The following is a 24,566-nucleotide window of genomic DNA, read 5'->3' on the forward strand; positions in this document are numbered from 1 at the left end:
TGGAAAAGAATGTTTATGGGAGTGCTGCCACCACTGTCTGTGTAAGCACATGGTTATAAGGCAGCTTTAATGAGGAAGACCAAACAGCCAAGCAAGTGTGTTTATACCCTTTCTGTTTCATGATTCAGATTTGCTTCCAGAGTGTCTCTTTTTAATATTAGCTGGCACTCTGGCTACCATCTCAAATTCCTTTACCAAAAAAGAGAACTAGCTCCTTTATTGCTCCTATTTCAACCTAGCTCCAGGTATTGCTATTTTAATTCTTCTAGAATGCAACTTTGCTTTGACCAATTAGCTTGATTTATCAAATTTTGGTTATTCCTTAGTATACAGCACCCAGAAATGGAGACAGGATGTGAGAGAAAGTAGGTCTACAAAAAAAATATTTCTCTTTGCCTTTGCACAGGAATTGTTTCCCAATTTTTCCACTGGTGTCCAGAGCACTACCATTTCTTCTGCCCACGGTTGCAAGTTTTGAGTTATTTCCTATTCTTCTAAGGGAATGTTCCCTCGATTTAAACTTTCTCTTTGATTTCTCTGGCCATTACTCTAGTTAGGCCCTTCAAACCTCATGTCTTATATTACTCTAAGAGCAAACAAGCACAGTCTATCTTGCACATAACTGCTAGAACTTTGATATTTTGACAACTGCATAATCTCATCAGAGTGGAGATTTCTTTGGAAGCTGCAGATCACAAGTCATCCATGCCTTCGCTGTGTTATTATCTATTATTCTCCTATAAACTCTTCATAGAGGATCTAGCCTCTGCATTGGAGGTCTTCCTCTGGCTTCTTTTTTTTTTTTTTTGTGACTATCAATGTAACTCTCTAGCTGTCTATCTGTTATGGCTTGCTCCCCCTCCACTCTAGTCTAGATGTCTTTTATGCTAATTATTATACACAAATACTTATTGGTAACATTCTATTTACAACTTCCATGTGTCTTTTGCCCTTTTGGTCACCTGCAGTTTGCCTAGTTACGTGATCTTCTGTGTTGTAAAATAGTTGTGTTAAAAACGTTTTTGCTGCAGGGGTCAGATTGGGACGGTTGAAGGCACTGCACAATTTTTCACATGCAATCTAGGCCAATCTCTTCCTATTTAATTCTGGACCCAGATCATAATCTGTATATAGTGCATATCTAAGATGTGTATATTGATGAAAAAACTCAACAGACTGCCCATCTAACTTCATCATCTGGGCAACATATATTCTTCATTCACTTGGTTTTCCTGTATGAATGAGTAGGTTGATTTCTTTTGAATGGCAACCGATCTCATGGACGAGGTGTTGGAGTATGCTAGCGCTTGGTGTAATCAATACAATCATCCAGGACAACATGCCAGCTAGAAGAAAGGATTGGGTTTGCGTATACTCACACATGACCATACCACAGCTGTTTGATCTCCTAGGTATTTCTAGATCTGTCTTAGTCTCCTTTCTCCAGCCCAATTTAAGAAAAAGGTCTTCAAAGATGGCATAGATTGGTCCCAAGGCAGTGGTTAATACATTCAGGGTTATATCTACTATCCTTTTCCCCTCCCCCAATTATGATGGCCTCGCTACATATAGACTCAATCCTATCTGTGCCTTAGCACACACATATACTTATGATCTGTCAGCTTACACATATGTATATATAAATGTATATGCATATATGTGTGAATAATCTCTATATTTATATAGGTATGTACACTTTCCTACATAAATATGTATGCGTATGTATACATGTGTATATTTTCTCTCCCCAACCAGTCTCAGAGTTTTAAAATTATAAGATAAGATTTATAAGCCTTATCCTTATTTTTAACCTTTTCCTTTTTTTTGTATCCCCAGTTCTTAGAACAGTGCCTATGTACGGAGCAGGAATTCAACAAAGGCATTCAATGAATAGATCTCATCAATACAAGGCTACATTACTTTGTAAAGAAAGCATCTATGAAACACTTCGACAATCTTGAAGAGCAGTAGTTAGAAGAAAACAGTCAACACTATGCAAATTTCCCTACCATTATTATTTTCTCCCATTCATTAGGATCCCTGTACTGCTTCACACTGAAATAATATAGGGAACAAATCCCTCAGGTATCACAATGGAAGGGGCAATTGTGTCACAAAGCTCAGTGTTGAGTTACATGTCTTATCACTGCTTTGGGAGCAGCTTAGAATTGACAATTCTTTCTATAATCAATTTTCTGACAATATTATCATAACACAATCTGTTATAAATTAGTTTCATACAATAACTGGACTTGGATGACATAAATGCTGGTCATCTGCTGAGCCATCTTACTTTTAATCTCCTTTTTTTGTCTTATTTTGTGAATGTAGTCTGATTTCCTCAATTGTTACTGTCTCTCCAATCACACTGTGTATTGATTTTGAATCTATCTTATATTCACTTTTCTCTAGAAAAGGGCAGCTTTGGAGTGCAGTGGATAGAGCGCTGGGTCAGGAACTGGTGTTCAAATCTGGCCTCTGACACGTACTAGCTGTGTGACCCTGGGCAAGTCATTTGACCCTGTTTGCTTAGGTTTCCTTATCTGTAAGGTTGTGTTTCTCCTTCATTTTTGAAGACCATAACATCAGAGAAATGATGACATGATTTACACTTGACTTTGTTTTGAGTGAGGGAGGGCTATGCAAGGTCACCAGCCTCACTTTCCCTCCTGAGCCATCTGGATCCGGTGACCAGATATTCATCAAGATGACTGGAGATGGCCCAGGATGCAATGGGAGACCTTGGACTATTTCAGCTAAGGTTTATTCAGAGACTCACCTAGAGTGAGATAATGTGCATTCAGTGAATAGGCCTCTTTAAGAAGTAGCCAGGGAATGATCCCTTTAATTATTTATTTTTAAGCCTCAGTTTTCTTATCTGAAACATAGGGACAATAGAATCCAGATGATAGTAATAGAACAATAGCTAGCATTTAGATGTTGCTTTAAGTTTTACAAAGCACTTCACAAATATAATTATTATAAATAATTATTTAATTATTTGTCTGTAAAATAAGTAAGAGAAGGAAATGGTAAACCACTCGAGTCCATTGGCCAAGAAAATCTCCAATGGAGTCATGAAGATTTGGAGATGACCAAACAACCACAAACATGTTGTACACCCCCACAAGAATGTAAATTCCTTAAGGTCAGGGATTGCTTTACTTTTCTTTGTATCTTCAGCCCTTAGTACTGTGCTTGGTATATAGAAGACTTGCAATTAGTCAGTCAATAAGCATTTATTAAAACACCTACTGTATTTATTAAGCGTATGGTGCTAGACATTGTACTAAGCACTTGCGGATACGAAAAACGGTAAATGACAGTGTTTGCTTTCAAGGAACTTGCAATCTAATGGGGGAAATAACAAACAAATATGTTTAAATGCATATTTAAATGTATAAAATTTGTATATAGGATAAAAAGGAAACGATTTGTATCCCAAGTCCCAAAGCCTATTGATATGAGACCCTCTCCTCATTGGTAGAGAACAATGCCCCGCATCTGGGAAGGGGGGTGGGGTGGGGTAGGTGGGAGAGTAAAAGAGAGGAGAGCCCTTAGATTCCAAGTCTTCTGTGAGTTGCTAAGTCTCTTTTAACTTTGGGCACTTCTGGCTTCGAGCTTCAAGGCAGAAGTTGGAGGAGGCTAATCCCATTTCAGGTTGGTCAAGGAAAAGACTCTGGGAAAAAGCTGACATGAAAGGAGCTGCCAATCTCCATCATGTCCCCAGCTCCAGTTTGCTACACTATAGACTTCTGGAAACTTCCTCTTGGGTGAGGTTCTAGGGCACTTTCTTTGATAGCAGTGAGTTACTTTGCTCCAAATGAGACAGCTCCTTCATTCTTTGTTGTCTGGTACATACCCTCCAATGTATGCTTTTCTCCTCTTTCTGTTTTGCTACTGATTTGGATAAATAAGTTTTCTTTGATAATTGCTACCTGTGCTCATTGTGGAACTGGTCTTTGGAGGCAGAAAGGTCAAGCCTCAGATACAGAATTTGAAGTCTTCCATTCCTACCCCCGCATATTGAAAGAGAAAGATCAGAAGTTAGTTTGAGCCTGAAAACCTTGTCCCTTACACTAAAAACACTTAAAGGGAGTGATGGATATAATTCTATCCTGGTATCTCCTCTCAAGGGCAGCTTGGTATCACAGTGGATAGAGAGCCAGGCATGGAATGAGGAAGACTCATCTTCCTGAGTTCAAATCTAGCCTGACACTTATTAGTTGTATGACCCTGAGTGAGTTACTTAATGCTGTTTGTCTCAGTTTCCTCATCTGTAAAATGAACTAGAAATGGCAAACTACTTCAGTATCTTTGCCAAGAAAACTCCAAATGGAGTCACTAAGAGTCTAATACAGTTGAACAATATCACCTCGTCTCTGCCTTTATCTTTCTCCTCTTGGCAGGAAATAGTCTCCCTCAGAGAGAGAAAAGACAGTGTGTGTGTGTGTGTGTGTGTGTGTGTGTGTGTGTGTGTGCGTGTGTGCGTGTGTGTGCGTGTGTGCGTGTGTGCGTGTGTGTGTGTGTGTATGTATTTTGCATCCCTTTGAGCTATATAATGACACCCTTATCCTACATTTGGGGGAACAGTCCCTGAAACACATTGGCCTCACCACAAATTAAAAGACTAGAATTAAGAGAGGTTGGAAAAAGCTTCCTGTAGAAGATGGGATTTTGGTTGTTTATTGATTGATCTCCATGTTTAAGATGAAGGCTGGTTTGTGGTCTTGCCACTGGGGAAATGGTATACTTGTTATAGTGCACACTTAAAGTATTATGTTATTGTTATGGCAATAACTGATTTCACACTTACTAAACTGTTGATCCGCTATTGATGCATACGCCACCATTTCTGCATTTTATTAAACTGCAGAGGGAGATTTTGCATTGTCCCACGTTGCGACCAGCATTGGGATGGCCTTCAGGATCCCCCAGTGATCTGAAGTGGTAATCCTTCCTTGTTCGTACTTGCACATCAAAAATACAACCTTGGAGAAAAAAGAGAAAATAAGATTTAATTGTTTAAGAGAGAAAAAAAGAGTTGTCATTTAAGACCTCTGGCCTAGTATTATAGGATTTTAGATTTAGATTGGAAGGAAACTCAGAGAAGATTTTGTCCAATCTCTTCATTTCAAGGAGGAGTAAACCAAAGTCCAGGGAGATTACATGGTTTGTCCAGTTATCAGGCATTTTCTGGGAGAGATCCAGAGAGCCTGCATGATTTTTACATCTGAAGTTAATAATAATAATGTTATTACTATTAGCTAATATACCAAATATCTTAGCAATAGGTCTGTTATAGCTTAAAGAAAAAATATAATCATTTAATTAATTTCTTTTTTCATCTAGCTGGATGTCAAGTTTAAGAACTGAACTCTGATATCCTGCTACATGTCATGAGCTTATCATAGGACTGATTAAAAAAACTTTGACATAATTGTGGGATATGAGGTTTTGCCCAATTCCTGTTGCAAAACCTTTTGAATTTCTGAAGCAATAGGTTATTGTTTTTGGTTGCAATTGCTTCACTTTTTGTTTGTCCTGATGAAAATTTGGCTTTGAAAAATGTGGAAATTAGCTCAAAGGAGCAATCTAAGGATCTGAAACCTTAAACATATGATTGTGTTTTATGGTACACTATGCAATTACTGCTTACTTTGCCATAAGCACCATTTTAATGGAATTTACTTTTAGAAGACATTTCTTCACAGAAGCACTAGAAGGTGCAGAGATGACAGCTAACAGATGTTTCTTTGTTTGAATATGTGAAATCATGTCAAATTTTCTGCCGTGGGCAATGTTTTTTTCTCTGTCGTATGGGGGTACAAACGTCTTATGTGCAGGTTGACAATTCATTTTAAAATTGATATACCATTTGCAAAGCTTTGATAAAGTTCTTTGTGAAATTAAAATTCAAGTTTATAATTAGCACAAAAATGAGAAATAACATAAGGAGCTAGAATGATATACTAAAAATTAAGAGACATAGAACTTGATTCTCAGATCAGTTTCCTAGTAAAGTTGGGAATCTACAGAAATAGACTCTAACCCTACTTATGTCATTAACTGATTATGAACTTCAGATGCATCTCCTAAAATAAATGGACCTAAGCCTCTTCATCTATAAAATAAAAGGATTAGGTGAGATGATCTCTCAGTTTCCTTTCTATGTCTGACCCCATATTTAGGATTTTAATGATAGACTTTCACAGTTTTCATAGCAAAATAACCACGGTTACAAATTCGCCACTTGATTAATAATGTGACAAATAACAATCTTCCATTTGTGTATTTGTATGCATTTATATGTATTAAGGTACATTTTATTAATACTTTTAATTTTTACATTGACATCATTTTTGGATTTTCTCCCTTATATACAGGTGTGTGTGAAGAAATGTTAAAAATTAACTCTCTGAGGGAAAAAAATGTACCCATGACAACTTTAAAGTTTATCTGCATTATTAACATTTTCTTCATCACTTAAAAAAAAAATCTACATAATCAATAGGTAGGAAGAAAAGTAGGAGAGAGTGGTACCCTGAAAAGGTAGAGAGGAAAGTATCAAGGAAGAGGGTCACCAACAATGTCAAAGGCTGCAGAGAGGTCCAGGAGAATGAAGACTGGTAAAAGGTCATTGAATTTGGCAACCAAGAGAGCACTGGTAACTTTGGAATGATGTCAGAAGCCAGATTGTAAGAAGTTAAGAAGAGAATGAGAAAAGAGAAAGTGGAGGCACCTATTGTAGACAATTTTTTAAGGAGTTTAGCTACAAAGGGAAGAAAAAGATATGGGATGATAGTTTGGGGGATGGAAGGATGAAGTGAAGGTTTTTCAGGATGGGGGAGACAAGGACATGGTGGAGACAAGGGAGACTAGGGAATGACCCAGTACAGGGAGAGATTGAAAAGAACTTAGAGAGTGAGGATGGCATAGGGTATGTTCATCCTTTGTTGCCAAAAAAGACCATGCCATCAGAGAAATAATGACATAACTTGCACTTGACTTTGTTTTGAGTGAGGGAGGGATGTGCAGGTCACCAGTCTCACTTCTCCTCCAGAGCCATCTGAATCCAGTGACCTGATATTCCTGAGGATGACTGGAGATGACCCAGGATGAGGCAATTGGAGTTAAGTGACATAGGGTATAATCTGTTGAAGGAAATGGGATTGCTTGTGCAAGTAGAGGGGTTGGCCTTGGTAAGGAGTCATCACTTCATTATGCGAGATGGATGAGGGAGAACAGCAGAAGGTACATATGTGAAATGAGGAAGAGGAGAGAAGAGGGAGTACACATTGAATGGATTCAATTTGTTTCTTGTAAATTTAACTCAAGTTTCTCGTTTAAAAGTTTGTGGGGCATGAAGAGCCATGGGAGGCTTGAGGAGGGATGAAAAGGTTTGGAAGAACTGCTATGGAGACTAGGATAGTGAGTTGATAAGGGAGGCATGGCAGGATTGACATTGTATAACATATTTGCAGGTTGTGTAGGAGTGTGGTAGGAGAGCAGTTTCTGATGCAGCTTCCCTTACCCTGACACAACTCTCTCTCCTCACACACAAGCCCTGTACGGCTTCTTTCCGCCCCAGCTTCCCTAGCAGTTTTTTGGTGAAGCTTCTTCTCCTCATGAAATCTAATTGGTTCCAACTTCTCTGATAATAGTTTCCTCACTTAGGACCAATAAAAAGCCCAAGTCATATGGACTCTTGGCTTCTTAAGACTTGGTGGGTGCCTGAGACTATGCAGCCGACTAGAGGCATTTCCAGAGGGATACAAGGGGGGTTCTGGCCAGAGAAGCTGAGAACTGCTGTATTCTTGCTGTCTATCTTTGCTGTGTGCATGAGCAAAGTAAATCTCTTCCTTTGTTAAATGTTCATTGCCTTACAAGTGCTTCATTTCATCCCAACATCAATCCTGACCTAAGAGGATCTTGACTTTAGAGCCATGCCTACAACTAGGAGCTGTTAACAGGATTTTACTGAGCCAATCTCTAACCTGAGGATGATGGAATAGCAGGCCGGAAACAAAGTGCCAGTAATCACGCAGCCTTTAATTAATAAGTTTCATTATGAGGAAGAGATTTGTGAATCAGGAATTCTCCTGATTAGAATTCCACTTTGCTGAAGTGAAGACAGAGAATATATACATAAATCACAAGTGGGAAAGGAGGGGGAAAGGTGGATTACAAACACTGTTTTCCTGAGCTTGAGTGGTTTCCCATGACAAACCCACCAATGAAAGATAATATAACAATTTTGGAGTCCTGTGGGAGCAATACTGCTCGTGTCCTTGGGGGTTGTTACTTGGTGGGTCATGGGACTAGAGTTCTGTTACAGGAGCAGTTCTACAATCTTTTATTTGTTTCTCTTCAGGGACATAGGCACAAAGATGCCAGTGATCAAGAGATTTGTCAAAGTTTGATTAATCATTTTAAGCTATATTTTGAACTCCAACTCACAAGCTAGAAAAGACAATTTTTTTTTTTTATTTTTTTATTTTTTTAATGTTTAACAATCACTGCCATACACTTGCGATTTTATCCCTCCCCGCCCACCCCCCACTACCTCCCTCCCTCCCCACGACTGCATACAATTCTGTATAGATTCTACATATACTTTCCTATTGAGTATATTTTCACTATAGTCATGCTATGTAGTCAGACTAAGATAAATGAAAGAATCCGTATAACCAATCAGAACATGATACACAAACAGATACACATACACAAACATGATCTGCTACATTATGTGAGTGACTTCCATATTTCTCTCTCTGAGTGTGGAAGGCATTTTGCCTTGAGGTCCACCATTGGGATTTTTTTTTTTTCAGAAGTTCTTGTGTTATTACAAAAATCTAAGTCTACCAGAAAAAACTCTCACACACTGTGGTTGTTGCTGTGCATAAAGTTCTCCTGGTTCTGCTCCTTTCACTCAGCATCAGGTCATATAAGTCCTTCCAGGCCTCTCTGAAGTCTTCTTGTTCATCATTTCTTATGGCACAATAGTACTCCATTACATTCATATACCATAATTTATTCAGCCATTCCCCAATTGATGGACATCCCCCTGACTTCCAGTTTTTGGCAACTACATAGAGTGCTGCTATAAATATTTTTGTACATGTGGGACCCTCTCCCATTTTTATGATCTCTTGGGGATATAGTCCTAGTAGCGATATTGCTGGGTCAAAGGGTATGCACATTTTTGTAGCCCTTTGGGCATAGTTCCAAATTGCTCTCCAGAATGGTTGGATGCGCTCACAGCTCCACCAACAATGAATTAGTGTTCCAACTCTCCCACATCCTCTCCAGCATTTATCATTTTCTTGTTCTGTCATGTTTGCCAATCTTATAGGTGTGATGTGGTACCTCAGAGTTGTTTTGATTTGCATCTCTCTAACCAATAGTGATTTAGAGCATTTTTTCATATGATTATAGATAGCTTTAATTTCTTCCTCTGAAAATTGCCTGTTCATATCCTTTGACCATTTATCAATTGGGGATAGAAAAGACAATTCTTGAGAATTCTAAATTATTAGTATAGTCATTACACATATCATATGGATTAACATAAAATCATAATTCCACAGAGTAAAGGAAGTAAACGGTTCAAGACTTAGGGTTAGCAAGGCACATCAGGGAAATGATAAGTGGACTAGGGATTCAAGAAAGAAGGTTGGTTCACCAAGGGTTCAAAATGGGAAAAAGAGGAGAGAGTGACCAGTGAAAGATTTGAAGGGTCAAGGGATTAGAGTACTGTACATACAGTACAGCCAGAGAATAAGGTTTAGTAAGGGAAGGCAGAAGGACAAGTGAAGAACCAAAGGTTATAGCAAACAAGGAGATTTTAGAACTCGAACATAGAGGTGGTACTTTTGTAAGATCAGTGGTATGACTGTATTTGTGTATTACTGAGGTGGGATTGGGTAGTAGGTCATGGAAAATGGATAAATTAAGAAAATGAATGGTTAGGTTGTTTGAGGAGAGTCAATATGTATGCTGAAGTCTTTTAGTATGAGAACAAGAGTTGGAGAGGAGAAAAATATTGTGAGCCATGTACAGAATTCAATGAGGAAGGAAGGAGTGTGACCTGGAGATGTGTAAACAATAGCTACTAGGATTTTGATTGGGTGGTAGATATGAATAGCAATTAACCTCAAAGGAAGACAGGTTTTGGAGAGACAGAGGCAGAGAGAGTAACCAGAAATTGCACTGAGGAGCAAGGAGTAATCCAGCTCCTCTACTTCAGTCAGTGAATCAAGGGGAATAAATAAAAGTACAGCTGGTACTAGAAAGGGTGGTCAGGGAGGCTGTGTCATCAGTTGGGGCAGGTTTCAGCAATAGTTAATAGATGGAAGGAGTGGGAGGGAAAAGATTTTGGAAGAAGGCAAATTTATTGCTGATGGAATTCTAGAGAGCACAGTGTGGAAAGTGTGGGTAATGGTTAGAATTTTGGGATGGGAAGATATAGAAGGATGAGAATAAGAAATCAGCTAGTGAGGGGTGGGGAATGGGGTTTGGATGATGATCTTTGTGAGCTCAGAATCACTGGGACACGTAGGGTTTAAGCAGGTATGAGAATGTTCATCCCTCCTCTTCCCAAAGGTTGGAGATCGGACTGGAGACAAGTGTAGTATGAGATGGGAGCTACTTGATCAGTTGGGAGACTCTGTTTCAGTACTCCTCTTTTCTCGAAAGGCCAGGGATTACTGAGGAAAGGACACAGCAGCGGATGGAAGTCCTGTTCCCCACTGAATTTCCTCTTCCTCTTCCCTTAAGGTATAGGTATGGCATGAAATAGAAGGCTTGAGGTCAAAAGGAAGGTTTCTCCTCTTTGCTCGAGAATCTCCCTTCATATTGGTTGAGAGACTGGGAGTGGCAGCCAGAGGTAGAAGTTGCCTTATGCTTGCACAGGGTATCAGTCCTTGTTTTTGGGCAGATGGAAGTCACTAGGCCTGGCACTTTGCTGCTTTCCCTCTGGAAATACACTGTGCAGCAAGGTATGTAGTCAGAAGAGTTTGTCAGATGTCCGATTCTACTTTGGGAGTACTCACATTGATGAAAATAACCCTAGACTTGGAGTCAGGAACACCTGAATTCATATCTCACTTCCCAGTCTGGGTAACCCTGTGCAAGTTTCTTAATCTTTAGGAGTCTCAGCTCTTTCATCTTTAAAATGGGAATCTTAATAGCTACAGTGCCTATCTCACAGGATTGTTGCAAGGATCAAATGATATAGTATATGTAGAGAACCTTGCAAATTATCGCTATAGAAATAACCATTTACACAGGTAGTTATTTTTTATATTGAATCAAAATTTGCCTCCTTGTAAATCCCATCAATTGGTCTTAGTCCGTCCCTTGGGAGCAACAGAGAGAGTAAATTTAATCTCATATATGATATAACTCTTTGGATATTTGAAGAGAAATACTGAATCATCCCAAAGTCTTTTTCTCTCTTTTTCAAGAGGGGAAAGATACCTAGTTCCCATAATTGATTCCCAGGCAATGTAATTTCAAGTCTTATTATCCTTTTCCTGCTTTTCTGAGCATGCTTCACCTTGTTAATGTCCTGCAATGTGGTGCCAGAACCGAATAGGGCAGAGTACAGTGGGATCACTACCTCCTTTCTTTACCATCTTAAGCTAATTCTAATGCTCAAATTACAAGCTGTTTGGGGACTACATTTCCTTCCTAAGTTCTTCTCAAATAGGATTATATAGAACAACTAGTACCAGATTTTCTTATTATTTTCAGCACATTCTGTAATGACTAGTGGCCAGAAAATACTTTGCAAAGGAGTACAAGCCATTCTGACCTGGAATGCTACCTTTTAGAAAATGTCAATTAAAGATAAAATGCCTTGACTAAGAAGGGACGGAGATAAACAGGGTAAATCTTAGCCATGTTAATGGACCTTGCTTATGTCATGTCTTTTATCTTCCAGGAAGGGAATGTTCCTTAAAGTTTTCTCTACTTATCTATAAGAAAGAAAATGATATTAAAATGTTGCTTATATGGATGATTTTGTACTTGTGACCTAAAATCACAATGAAAATAATTCTTCTTTGGTTCTCAATATAATATTCTTCTTTTTGAACCTCTACATCTGTCTCCACCTGCTTTTTTTATTAGTGTATGAATACTAGGACATGTAAGGACATGGATGATTTCATGCTCAGACACACAGAGTTCTAATCCTGTTCACTGGCATTTGGTTGCCTCTGTGGTACAGCCCAGATCTGACTCAAAGTTGTGGAGACACCCTTTATATCTGCATTTATCAGACATCAGAAGTACTAAGGAAATATTTGTTACACTCATGAAGTGTTGACAGAAAGAAATGGAAAATAAATTTCCCTATCAACACATCACAGATTATTATATTCTCTATTTTCTATAATTTACAGGATCATTGATCTAGAGTTTGATGAGACTTCAGAGGCAATCTAATGCTACCTTCTCATTTTATGGATGAGGAAACTGAGGTCCAGAGAGGTTAAGTTGACTTGCTCAAAGTCATATGGGCAATTGAACCCAGGAATTGAACCCAGGTCTTCGGAAAGAGAGACTGTTCTTTCCAGTGCATGATACTTGAAAAGCAGCATGACATGCTGGTTGGAGTGCTGGCCTTGGAGTCAGAAAAAACCCAAGTCTGATTTGTGACACTTAACTAGATGTGACACCATGGGTTCAAGTACTTCAACTTCTACATTCTCCCAAACAACTCTTTAGGACAATGTATCATAGAAATGTTGCAATGAAAGTTCCTTTCAGCAGTGATATCACTACTCTGGACCAAAATCTCCCATAGCACTAGTATTATTACAGAAGGTGAAAGTGGACCAAGTATTAGTAATCTTTTTATTTCCCCAAAATGGTGCTTGCATGTAAATAGACAGATACTAAATGGTGGTTAGTTGAATGAACAAATGACTGACACCTTTATTCTAGATTAGTTTTATATATATATCAGCAAGCATTTATTAATGCTAAGCATTGTCATATGCCTTTTAGACAAGACCAAAATTTGATGAGGGTGATTTATGGCCAATTTGAACTTAATTAGGATGAGAAGCAATAATTCATTCCCATAAGTAAGATTGCTCCTGCCTCTCTTGATATTATGTAGTAAAGTTATTTAACTTAGAGAAAGGGTTAGGATTTTAAATATATTCAGCTATGGAAATGATTATTATTAGGATAATGCAAATTATTAACTAACTCTAGGACAGGAAAAATAGAGCTCAATTAAGTATAAGAGAAATTTGTATTTGACACGGAATGTTCCTAGTCTTGAGGTTATGGATATATCTGAGCATGAGTTAGACCTTTTTTGGGTATTATTTATGTGTCTGCTTAGTGGTAAATGTGATGGACCCTCCTGTTAAGACTGTAGTGCTATGATCCATGACTCTTTAAAATTCTTTATTCTGACTCCCAGAGGTTCAGAGCACATCGTTGATAAGGCCAAGGTTACAAATTTAACTCCTAGTTGTTTCAATTAAATTCTGTTCTGGTTTAGGGATTATAGACTAGAAGGAACCTTAGGGTTCTGCCTCATTTTACACATTGGGACCTGAAAAGACACCCTTTCCCCAGCCAACTTTCTCACAAATGTGCTGATAATATGTGCCATTGATCATGAGGGAGGCTTAGCTAGATAACTCTGTAAGATGTATGGCAGTATCACCATTACTGAAAAAAATAACTCCATATACTTTGTTGATAGATTTGTGTATCAGATTCACTGTTATGTACAACAGTAAACTGTAAATAACTGTATGACCTACCCTGAATAAAGTTTTCCCTAACTGGACTCAGTAAATGAATATATCTTTCATTTTGCCCATAATACACACACTTGTTTGTATTATTTGTTTGATGCTATGTCCTTAATGAGGACATCTGGGTGGTGTAGCAGATTGAGGGTAGGGCCTGAAGTCAGGAAGACTCATCTTTCTGAGTTCAAATGTGGCTTAGATGCTTACTAGCTGTGTGACCCTGGGCAAGTCACTTAACCCTATTTCCCTTAGATTCCTCATCTGTAAAATGAAGTGGAAAAGGAAATGGCAAACCACTTCAGTATCCTTGTCAAGAAAACCCCAAATGGGGTCATAAAGAGTCAGATACAACTGAAAATGGCTGAGCAACACCAATGTCCTTAAATATTCGTCTATTTCTGATGTCTCAGATTATAATCTGAACAACTCACATATAGCTGAAGGCAGTTAGGTGTCAAAGTAGCTTGAGAGCTGGACTAGGTATCAGCTTAACTTGAGTTCAAATCTGGCTTCAAATACTTACCCATGGCAAGTCATTTAACCTCTCTTAGACTCAGTTTCCTCGTATGTAAGATGAGGATAATAAGAGCACTTATTTCACAGAGTTGTTATAATACATATAAAGTGTTTTGTAAACCTTAAAGTGCTATATCGAATGTCATTAAAGTTTACAAAGTGCTTTCTCATAACAATCCTGTTAGGTTGGGACTATAATTTTATAACTTCCTCCTCACTCCAGTAGAAACAGGAAAGGATGAGGGAACAAGCTGTTAGTCTCATGTCTTGGGGCAAGTTCTGTTCATAAAGTTTTCAAAGCTAGGTGTGTTCACCAAACTTCAGCTGCCAAGGGAGGAGATGAGAAAAGTTTAAGGTCTAGGGTAGGAATGATGTAGGATGTGGACAAGTAGACATGTAAGTAAAGAAGGATTAGAGGGAAGAAATTTTCTCCAGGCCTGGGCATGCTTTTGAATCTACTCCACCACCCCACAAGAGATGAACAAGCTGTGAGAGCCAGGCAGCCAAGTAGAGGAGCTAGCCATGCCAGGGAAACAGTTAAATAACAGGATTAGGTAGTAAGAGTGATGAACAAGGAAAAGAAGCCAGAAGAATGACCTCAACTGACTGCCCATCGATCCTCCGGGATTTCGATGTGAGGTGTTCTAGTTCTAGCATTGGCATCCATGGTTAGCTCCTAATTGTAACAGCTGATAGAGAGGTCTGAGTCTGAACTGTGCCCATAGAAATCTCGGGTTAGGTGTGTATGCCCATACACTAGTTAAAGACTGCATGGGTTTAGGTGGGGCCATGGGCACACAGTCTACGTGGTAATTATTTTAATGTATTTGATTTTATTCCTTTTGCTTCTATTGGTACAAGTAAAGAACCATATATAGTGAAATCATACTTATGTGATCACCTCTCTTATGCCAAGTTCACATATTTGGGTGTCCACTGAAATTCAGAAGGGAAGGAAAGGGTGGAGTGTCTCAGTGAGTGGGGGATGAACCGAGATACTAATTGGAAAAATCCACACCAACCACACCCCTAGACTAATAAAATAAATAGAGGCATTAGGATCATAATTCTGGAAGGTGTGCGAAGGATCAATTGGAGGGGTCATTGGACACTGAGGTATCAGATATTCATTAGGTATTTACTACTTATAGCGAATTTTACTAGGTGTTTTGGAAGGTAATAGAGAGTAAAAGTTATTGCAAAAATCCAGGCTGGTGGTATTAAGGTCCTCCTAGGGATGTAGCAGGGGAAAGAGAGAGAGAGGGAGAGAAAATGAAAATCAAATTGGCTGGATCTGGAGTGGGCCAATTCTTTGTCCCTAAGCCATTGGGAACTTTATGAGGATTTGAGAAAACTGGCATTTCTGTCCATCACCCAGCAAGCAGAAGAGTTAGGGGACAAAGATAACCCTGAGGACTGTAAAGAATTTGGCATTTTCTCTAAGTGCTTTCTGCCAAGGAAAGGTAGCCAGCTTGTGGTCTACTAAAAGGTCTTATGTGTGGCTAGTGCCCCCTCGTGGCAAAAATTATTACTATGAGGAACCTCAGTCTCAGAAGAATTAAAGGGTTTGCCCAGGGTCATAATAGCTAGTAAGGGGCAGAGTTCGGCCTACAATCTGAGTCTTTTCTGACTCTGATTTCAGCATGTTTTCCTGTATGCCACATTTCCTGTGGAGGACATAGACATCATATTTTACCTGGCTTTTCGCTGGCTTATCATTCTACATGGAGAAAATGAGGAACTTGCTCCTAGGAGAGCTGTGGTGATGGGTAAGGGAAGTAAGTGCCTGCAAAGACTTCAGATCATGCAGAGCCATTCTGAACTTGGGGCCAGCTTGCTAACTTTGCGCTGAACGGTTGGCTCTTTGATTAACTTCAGAGGCACTAGAAGCCCTTAGTGGGCCTCTCACAGAACTCTCTGATCTAAGTCCTTTTAGCTGCTTTGTTCATTGTAGGACTTTTATCTGATGAGAGACCAAGCTGTAAAGGGAGAGGCCTTGGGAACATGACCCCTCTGAAGTCATGTGGTCCTGAGAAATGTGCCCTAGTCTTTGCCTCTGTATTTATTCTTTTTCATTCTTGGTGAAGGGTGTAGAGTCTCTGATCTCATGAGTTTAAACTGTCTGGAGGATACATCAGCTTCCCAATATTCCAGAGTTTGTGTTTCTAGCTAGGGTAGCACTGATTCCCTAAGGATCAAAGAATGACCTTCTGAATCTGCTCCAGGGGAAGGTGTGCCAAGGATTCAGCCAGAGGCCATGATGCATCAGACAAAAATTTGTGGGACCAAGTTCCCTATAGGAATTGGGAGAATTTTTGTTCCCCACTCCCCACAAAGACTGAGGTGGTTTGGTGGTGAGTATGATTGTGATGTATTGGGAAAATGTTTGTAGGTTTGTTCTTCCCATATGTTTGAAGTAAATATCTCTGTGAAAAAAGGTAATTGATGTTAAGTGGCCAAGTAGAATTGGGATACTATTCACTGGTACCTAACAGATAAAAGGGAATACAGCCCATGGAGCTTCAGCCGAGGCAAAAGAATGTAGCAGAACTGGCTCTGGGAGAGTGGGCCAGAGCATACTTTAATATACTTAAAATCATAAATTATGGATGATTAGAGATTGAATGGACTTTAGAGACTAGTTCAAACCTCTCGTTTTACAAATGAGGAAACTGAGACTCAGAAAATTGTTTCTTAGGAAAAACCTTCCTGAGAATCTGGTTAGCTTACTTTAAATACAAGGTGTCCTGATATCTGGAGAAAAAAAGGAGTCATCAAAATGAAGTCTATCAATTTATTTTAAAACATTTACAAGTATTTTATTGGTGGTCTTTTAAAAATATTATTGCCACTTCCCTTTTCTTTTTAAATGTTTTATTTTTGCTTTTTTTCCCCTAATGTCAATGTCACTTCTCAGTGATTCTCCTAGTCTATGATAGAAGTGTCTTTCTAACAAATGAGTACAGTCAAGTAAAGAAAATCACATTGACTTTGTCTGAAAATGCATGCCTTATTCTGCATCTGTGGTTCTCCGCTTCTCCGCTGAGGGCCAAGATGCAGGTTTACTGTCAGTCCTCTGAAGTCACAACTGGTTATTGTACTGGTCCCTGTCCTTTTAGTGTTTCCTTTATATTATTGTGGTAATGATACAAACTGCTTTTTTGATTCTACTTACTTTGCTCTGCATCAGTTCATTTAGGTCTTTCCAAGTTTCTCTGAATTCCTCATGTTCTTCCTATCTCTTGGTACAATAATATTCTAATGCACCCACGTACCAAAAGTTATTCAGCCATCTCTCAATTAGTAGGTACCCACTTTCCTTCTAGTTCTCTGTTACTACAAAAACTGCTGCTAAGAATATTCCTGTATGTATAGTTTCTTTTCTTTTGTCTTTGTACATATTATTTAGTGACTTTAAAAATAGAATTCTCAATGGTTTTCCTTAATGACTGGTCCAGTCTAAAGATCCATTAATAGCATATTAGAGTATTTATCTTACCACATTTACCAATATTTATTGTGTCCCATGAACATTTAATATTGTAGTCTTTTGCCATGAAGATGGCAAATATGGTAGATTTGAGGTGAAACTACAGATTTCAAAATTTCATTTCTCTTATTATTAATTTGGAGCACTCTTTCATGTAGCTGTTTCATTTTTGCTTTTGTATCCCTAGCATAGCTCCTGACACAAAGCAGGTGCTTGATAAATGCACGTTATGGCTGGTATAAATTTCTTCTTTTGAAGATCACCTCTTCATATTCTGTGCCCATTTATTTGTTGGAGAAAGGGCTGCCTCTTCCCAATGCCTCTCTCATCCTTACAATAGAACCCCCTTGTAATGAATAAATATGGTTACGCACAAAGAAATCAGCACGTTACTGTTGTCTTTATACCTCATTTTGGACCTATAATCCACCCTTCTTTTCTAAGAAGTCTTCTGTCCTTTGAAGTCATTACTGGTCACTTTAAAGATTAAATTTCTGTCTTTTAAGGTTGTTCTAATAGAATTCATTTACATATTATAATGGATTAGATGATTTGTTTTAATTTCAGTGAAGTACAATACCTGCTGCAATTATGTGTAGTTAGAACATAGAGGGTTGGGAGGTGGTATTCAATATGCAAATCCCTCCAATTCCCAGGGTTCTACAGCTACATATTCTAGGCTAGTGGGTAATCCATGCCAAACAGGCATAAAGGATAGTGTTGTTAATCCTCAGCAGTTTATGGAGGTGTTGTTTGCCACACTAACAAATGGCTGTAATCCCTGTGACCAGCTGCCTCCTGATCAATGCTCCATAGGTAGCTCACTTTTAAAAACTGAATTATTCTGTAGCCTGATTATTTTACAGCTATCTAGTGAGTCATTTTAATGGGGAAGGAGTGAGTCCCCTTTTCTTTTAATGTATGGAAACAGGCCACAGCAATATGGTTACATGTCCAAACATACACTGATTCACCTTAATCCATTTGGCATTTGGTTGCCCCTGCTGGCTATATCTTTATGGTAAAGTTCAGGCTGATCATAGTCTGCTTTCCTCATCTCATACCAAACAGGCTCTAACTGGGTTTGTTGCATGTTAAGCAGGTTCTGAAAATTGTTCTATGACTCTCCCTATAAAAAAAATCTAATACCCAGATGGATATAAACACTGATGGCGCTAGACTCTAGTTTCTGGGTAATCCAGATGGCAAATTCTTGCTCACTGAATGAGCTGCTGGAAGTGTTATATAAACAAGTATTTAACAATAAAACAAAAGAATAGGAATGGTGAAATGAAAAACCTTCCAAATCTTACCTTGGAAACCATTTTGGAATTTTGATCCATTTGGTAAGAGCTCTGGAGTGTATTCCTTATAGCCTCCTACATAAAACTGGCTGAAGACATTGAGTCCAACTAATCTCCCTGGGGAGGTGATAGATTTATTCTTCTGCTCATCCACCTTTAAAAGGAAAAAAATCATTACTTATTAAAAGAGAAAGGATTTTCTAAGGGGGACCATCAAGACATTGTTTTCTTTCTAATGAACTTGGCTTGAAAATTTTTATGAATGATTGAATTTCCTTTTTTACTTTGAAATCTCTGATTATCGAATAACATCTGACTAATAACTAATACTTGATGAAGATCAGGGGTCCACATACCATCAATAGATTTCAAGGTCCAAGAACTTGGATGGGAAAAAAAAATGCATTATTATCTTCACTAATATTCACTAACTAATGTAATCCTGTGTATTTCATTCTTTTAAAACATTATTTTGAGAAGGGGTCCACAGGTTTCACCAGACTGCTAAAGGGGTGCATAACGCACAAAAAGGTTAAGAGTTCCTGATACAGATGTATTAACCTGTCACCTATAATTCTCCTTCCCAACTCAAATAATAGTTCTCCAATGATAGCAAACTGATCCCTTACCTTAATCCAACCGGTTTGGAAGGACCTCCCAAGATGGACCACGTGTACTCCAAGAGTCAGATTAAGTGGGTCACTGTGGAGACTTGCTGTGCCAGAGCCCAGGTTATAAGTGTATACCAAGCGCCCATTGCGCAAGCCAACTGCGAGGAAGTCATCTCCATTCAGTCCTGAAATAATATGAAGCAGAGGGACAGCTCCCTGAAGAAAGAACCATTCAGAATTCGTGCCAGCTTGGTTACTGTATAGCTCTGGGCTGTTTGCCAACACAATATGCTATTGCATGTAAACAACCACTCATCAGCACCCTGGTGTGTATGTACCCGAATATTTATCTCACCATGGAGTTTTGTAAACACATCACGGGAAACTCTCAAAACTTAAAGTCAGTCGATTTCTTTGAATGTGTATAAATGCTCAAAAACTTTCAACATAAAAGATAGTATGGCACCATGGAAAGAGTTCTGGTATTGGAGTTAGGGAAACTGGACTTATCACTTGTCTGACTCAATTGTTCTAAATCTATAATCTTATGAAAAGAAGTAGTCTCAGAATCTGGGGCTAGATCTCAACTATAAAGATTAGAGGACATAGATGAATGAATGAATAATTCATTTATTAAGTACTTACTATGTACAAAGCACCATGCCAGTCTCTGGGGATATAATTAAAAGAGAGCGCCTGTTTTCAAGAAGTTCGCATTCCAATAGGGTAGACAACACATATGAAAGGTTTTCAGATGCAAGTTAGATGGGAAAAATCTCCTGATTGTTGGAGTACAGGAGCAAATCAAATAGCAATACCTCTTCTGAAATTATATTTCCATTTATAAAATGACATAAGCTTCTAATATTAAGCCATTGACAATGCCAGAGATTTAATAGCAAGGAATTTGTTTTCTAGGTCTTCTGTAATATCAATAATATTACTGCTTATTAGTACTTGTAATTGTTGTTGTTAAGTCATTTTTAAGTCATGTCCAACTCTTTGTGAGTTCAGTGAGTGTTCAGACAGGAGACTGATGTCCTGATACATGTAACCTGTTCTTGTGCTCTGTCAACTTGCATTTCCCTTATTCTTCTCCCCTCAACTAATGAATGCCCTGCCAGTGAAGAGTTACTACTGATAGCTTTATGGGAGCACACGTCTGACTTCCAATTGAGGGGAAGGGCACATTTCTTTTTAAAATGGTTATTCCTAGTAGCTTCACGACATGAAGCCACTGGACCCAGATGGCTCAGGAGAAGAAAATGAGGTTGGTGACCTTGCACAGCCCTCCCTCACTCAAATCAAAGTCACCTGCAAGTCATGTCATCATCTTGATGTCATGGTCCTCTTCGAGAAGGAAGGACAAACACAATAATAACATTGCTCTGTATTCTCTGCCTGCATGGTTCTTCCTTTCATTACCTGTTTTATCATTCTTACTTATTTTTTAAGAGTCAACACAAATGTTACCACCTCCATGCAGTCTTCCCAGATTCTTCCATTCTGTACAGATCTTTACCCTACCATGTTTCACAAACTGTTTTGTAATTCTTTTATACTCATGTCATTCTCTCCATCCCCATCCCCAACCCAACAGACTGAAAATTAAACTTAAACATATGTCAGGTACAGTTTTTCTCCAGGAGACCCAATTGTTTTTTGAAGACACAGAGAGGATAGAAGCTATCTTTTTAGAGTGGTGTAGTGCTGCACTTGGAGCCAGAGCACCTGAGTTTGATTCTTGCCTTGGTAACTTGCTACCTTTGTTACTTTGGGAAAAATCTGTTAACCATTTTTTTTTTCACTTCAATTTTCAGTTTCCTCATGTATAAAATGAAAGGATTGAAATAGATGACCTCAAAAGTGTGTGTCTATCTATCTCTGTCTTCTCTTTTAATTTTTACCCTGTCCTACGATCCTAATTCTCTGTCTTTCACTTATACTTGTTCTGTATGGAGGCAGTCTGTTTAATAGATCTTTTTTTGAACTGAACAGAATAAGACTTCCAGAGACCCCAAACCTGAGCTGAAGAGAGGGCCAGAAATCACGTTTAGTGAGCATCTTGTCTGTGTCACAACAGCTTTCTGTCATTTCTATTAGTTGGATTAAGAAAAAAAAAATTCTCAGTGCATTTATTCATGAGGAAAAAGTCATATCACTTCACATCATACAATCTGACATAGGCACATTTTGAATTCTCCACTCCAGGGTTCTATTAACTCTATTATAACATAGCTATTTGGAGGGTATGTGCCAGTAATTTGAATTTAAAAAAAATTATTGGTTCAGTAATTCAAAAGAGTTACCAAAAGCAGTTACTTGGTGTTTTACGTTGACTACAGATGTATATGGAGTTTTATAGCAGCCAGAATAAGGAAAGTTCCTTAGGAGAGGAATTATGTTGAGTAGCATAGAAAAGCGATATGTTTTTTTTTTTTCCTTTTTGGTTTGGAGGCAATCACAATTTAGTGACTTCCTCAGGGTCACACAGCTAGTAAATGTCTGAGGTCAGATTTGAACTCAGGTTTTTATGACTCCAGAGCCAGTGCTCAACCTAGCTACCTCTGGAGAGCAATGTGCATAGTGAGTAGAGCTGACTGGTTGGGAAATTCTGCTTCAGACCCATACTCTCCATGCTGCTCTGATTAAGTTGCTTAACCTCTTAGTTCCTTTTGCAGTTCTTTAAGACTTTAAGTCACAGAACAGTTTTCCATCTTCTGTGATAGAAAGAATTTCTTTGTCCTGAGTTCTTTGTACCAATAAAATCACAATTCTGAACAAAGACGCTAAAAAATAGAGTATAGCCAAGACTATGCTGAAACCAAGCATTTAAAACTTGGAAATCAGTAAATACCATAAACCAGAGCTTGATTTATAGTTTTGTTGATTGTTTAGACTTAAGAAAGTAATGGAAAAAGCAATAATGTAGATTGAATGTAAAATCATGTCAAGGTTACAGAGAGCTGGTTGATAAAGCATTTATGAACATACCTCTTGGTATTCCTGCCATTCACATGGTACTTTATCTTATTTGACCCTCATAACTATTCTGAAAGTAAGTAGTTTAGGTAGAATTACTTCCATTTTACAGATAAGGAACTGGAGACTTTCAGAGGTCAATTGGATTGCCCACAGTCACATAATTAGTAAGTGTCAGGATATGGCCTGGAACTCCAAGCAAGAAAAGCATTTATTTACTGCCTACTATTTGTCAATTACTGTGCAAAGTTCTTGGGATAAAAACTCAAAGGCTTAAACAACCTTTCCATTGTACCATGCTGCCTTATCCGCATGGGGTATATTGAACCAACAAAAAGTCACAATGATTTTTAATGAAGCTTAGTTTAGTAAGTTGATTTTAGACATGGAAGAACATAACTGGTGGATATTTCCTGAGAGCTAGTTCTAAGCAGAAGGGATTTAGAGATATTTAGGCTGCATGGTTAATAGAGAGAGAGGGAAAGAATTGATTAGACAGGTTTTAGATGAGCAGCAGTTGAGTTAGGTCAGAACAAATATATGAATGAAAATCTCTTTGAATATGAGGAAAAGAAACTTTATTTGGATTTTAAAGGACATTTCTTCTGAAATTTGACATGGTGGTGTGAATACAGGATCATCAGACTTGGAGTCAGGGAGATCACCTTGCATACTGAGTAGTTATAGGTACCTGGGAAAGTCACTTAACCTTTCTGGGTCTCAGTTACCTCACCTGAAAATGAGTTTCCATTTGACTTTGAAGTTCAAAGTCAATTCTAGCTCAGAATCAATGATCCTATGATTCCAAATAGAGCTCTAAAATGGAATACTCCAGGGTAGTGTGACAGTAGTCAGTGAAAAGTTAACTTTACCTAGATAGAGGAAACTTAACAAAAAAGCAGCAGAGGAAATATATTCTCAGTAAATGAGCAAACGAGGCACAGTCAGTACTAGCAGTAGGGTGACAAGAATCAAGCAATAAGCACTTATTAAGTGCTTACTATGTGCCAGGCACATAGATACAAAGAGAAAAGTAAAATGGCTCCTGCCTTCAAGTTAATTTAATTTTTTAAATTAAAAACACCTTTTAAAAAATAATCCTTATGAACAAACATCAACAAGCTCTTCCATATACAAAGAAGAACAGAGAACTATATATGAAACCATGAATCTCTACTATGTAGTTTGTTTTTTTAAAGTATATATTAAATTCAATATGCTAGTTCTAACTCTCCTTTGCTATTGTGTCTCCTTATAAATTTCTTTCTGTTCTTTTCTGTTCTTCTGATTGTCTTTTTCTCTCTTGTTCATTCAGAGAGATGATACAGGGAAATTGAGGGACAGTATCACATAGTGGACAAGGAGCTGGCGTTCAAGCCAGCCAGAGCTGGATTTAAGTTGTAGTTTTGACACGTTGGACACCTGACTTAACCTCTCAGTTCTCTAGCCAACTCTCTGTAAGGCTAAATGCTGCAGAGAAAGTGTAAATCTGCATTGGAAAAGGAATGGCCTAATTTCAGAGAAGACAATGAAATGAGGGAAACAAACTTCTTTGAGAAAGTAAAACATAACACATAATATAAAAACATAAAAATAAATTTATCTTATCCACCAAGCTGTTTTATTTAAGAGAGCAAATTAAAAGGGAGAAAAAGAAATACATTGCTGAAGAAATGAAGAAGAGGGAAAAACAGTATTTTTGATTAGTAGAGAACTTCGAAAGCACATATATGAACATGTGGAGTGAGAAGAGAGCATCTCATGAACTTCACTTTTATCTAAATAAGAAAGAATGTTCAACGCATAAATAATGTCATATAGAAAATATATTGATCAATAGAAAAATAGACAAGAAGTAGGGAAAAGAGAAAAGTGGTTT

General features: G+C 38.2%; 1 protein-coding gene across 1 annotated transcript in view; it reads right to left on the bottom strand.

Moving 5' to 3' along the window:
- The window catches only part of EYS (eyes shut homolog), a 435,270-nt gene that overhangs the window by 76,757 nt on the left and 333,947 nt on the right, over window positions 1-24,566 (bottom strand). The window contains exons 8-10 of the mRNA XM_072642558.1: window positions 19,724-19,890; window positions 19,104-19,248; window positions 4,817-4,991 (exon numbers count right to left, since the gene is read on the bottom strand). Of these exons, the coding sequence (XP_072498659.1) occupies window positions 4,817-4,991; window positions 19,104-19,248; window positions 19,724-19,890 (487 nt within the window). The remainder of the gene's footprint in view (window positions 1-4,816; window positions 4,992-19,103; window positions 19,249-19,723; window positions 19,891-24,566) is intronic.

This window comes from Notamacropus eugenii, chromosome 2 (genome assembly GCF_028372415.1).
Source record: "Notamacropus eugenii isolate mMacEug1 chromosome 2, mMacEug1.pri_v2, whole genome shotgun sequence".
In the NCBI taxonomy this organism is placed as follows: domain Eukaryota; kingdom Metazoa; phylum Chordata; class Mammalia; order Diprotodontia; family Macropodidae; genus Notamacropus; species Notamacropus eugenii.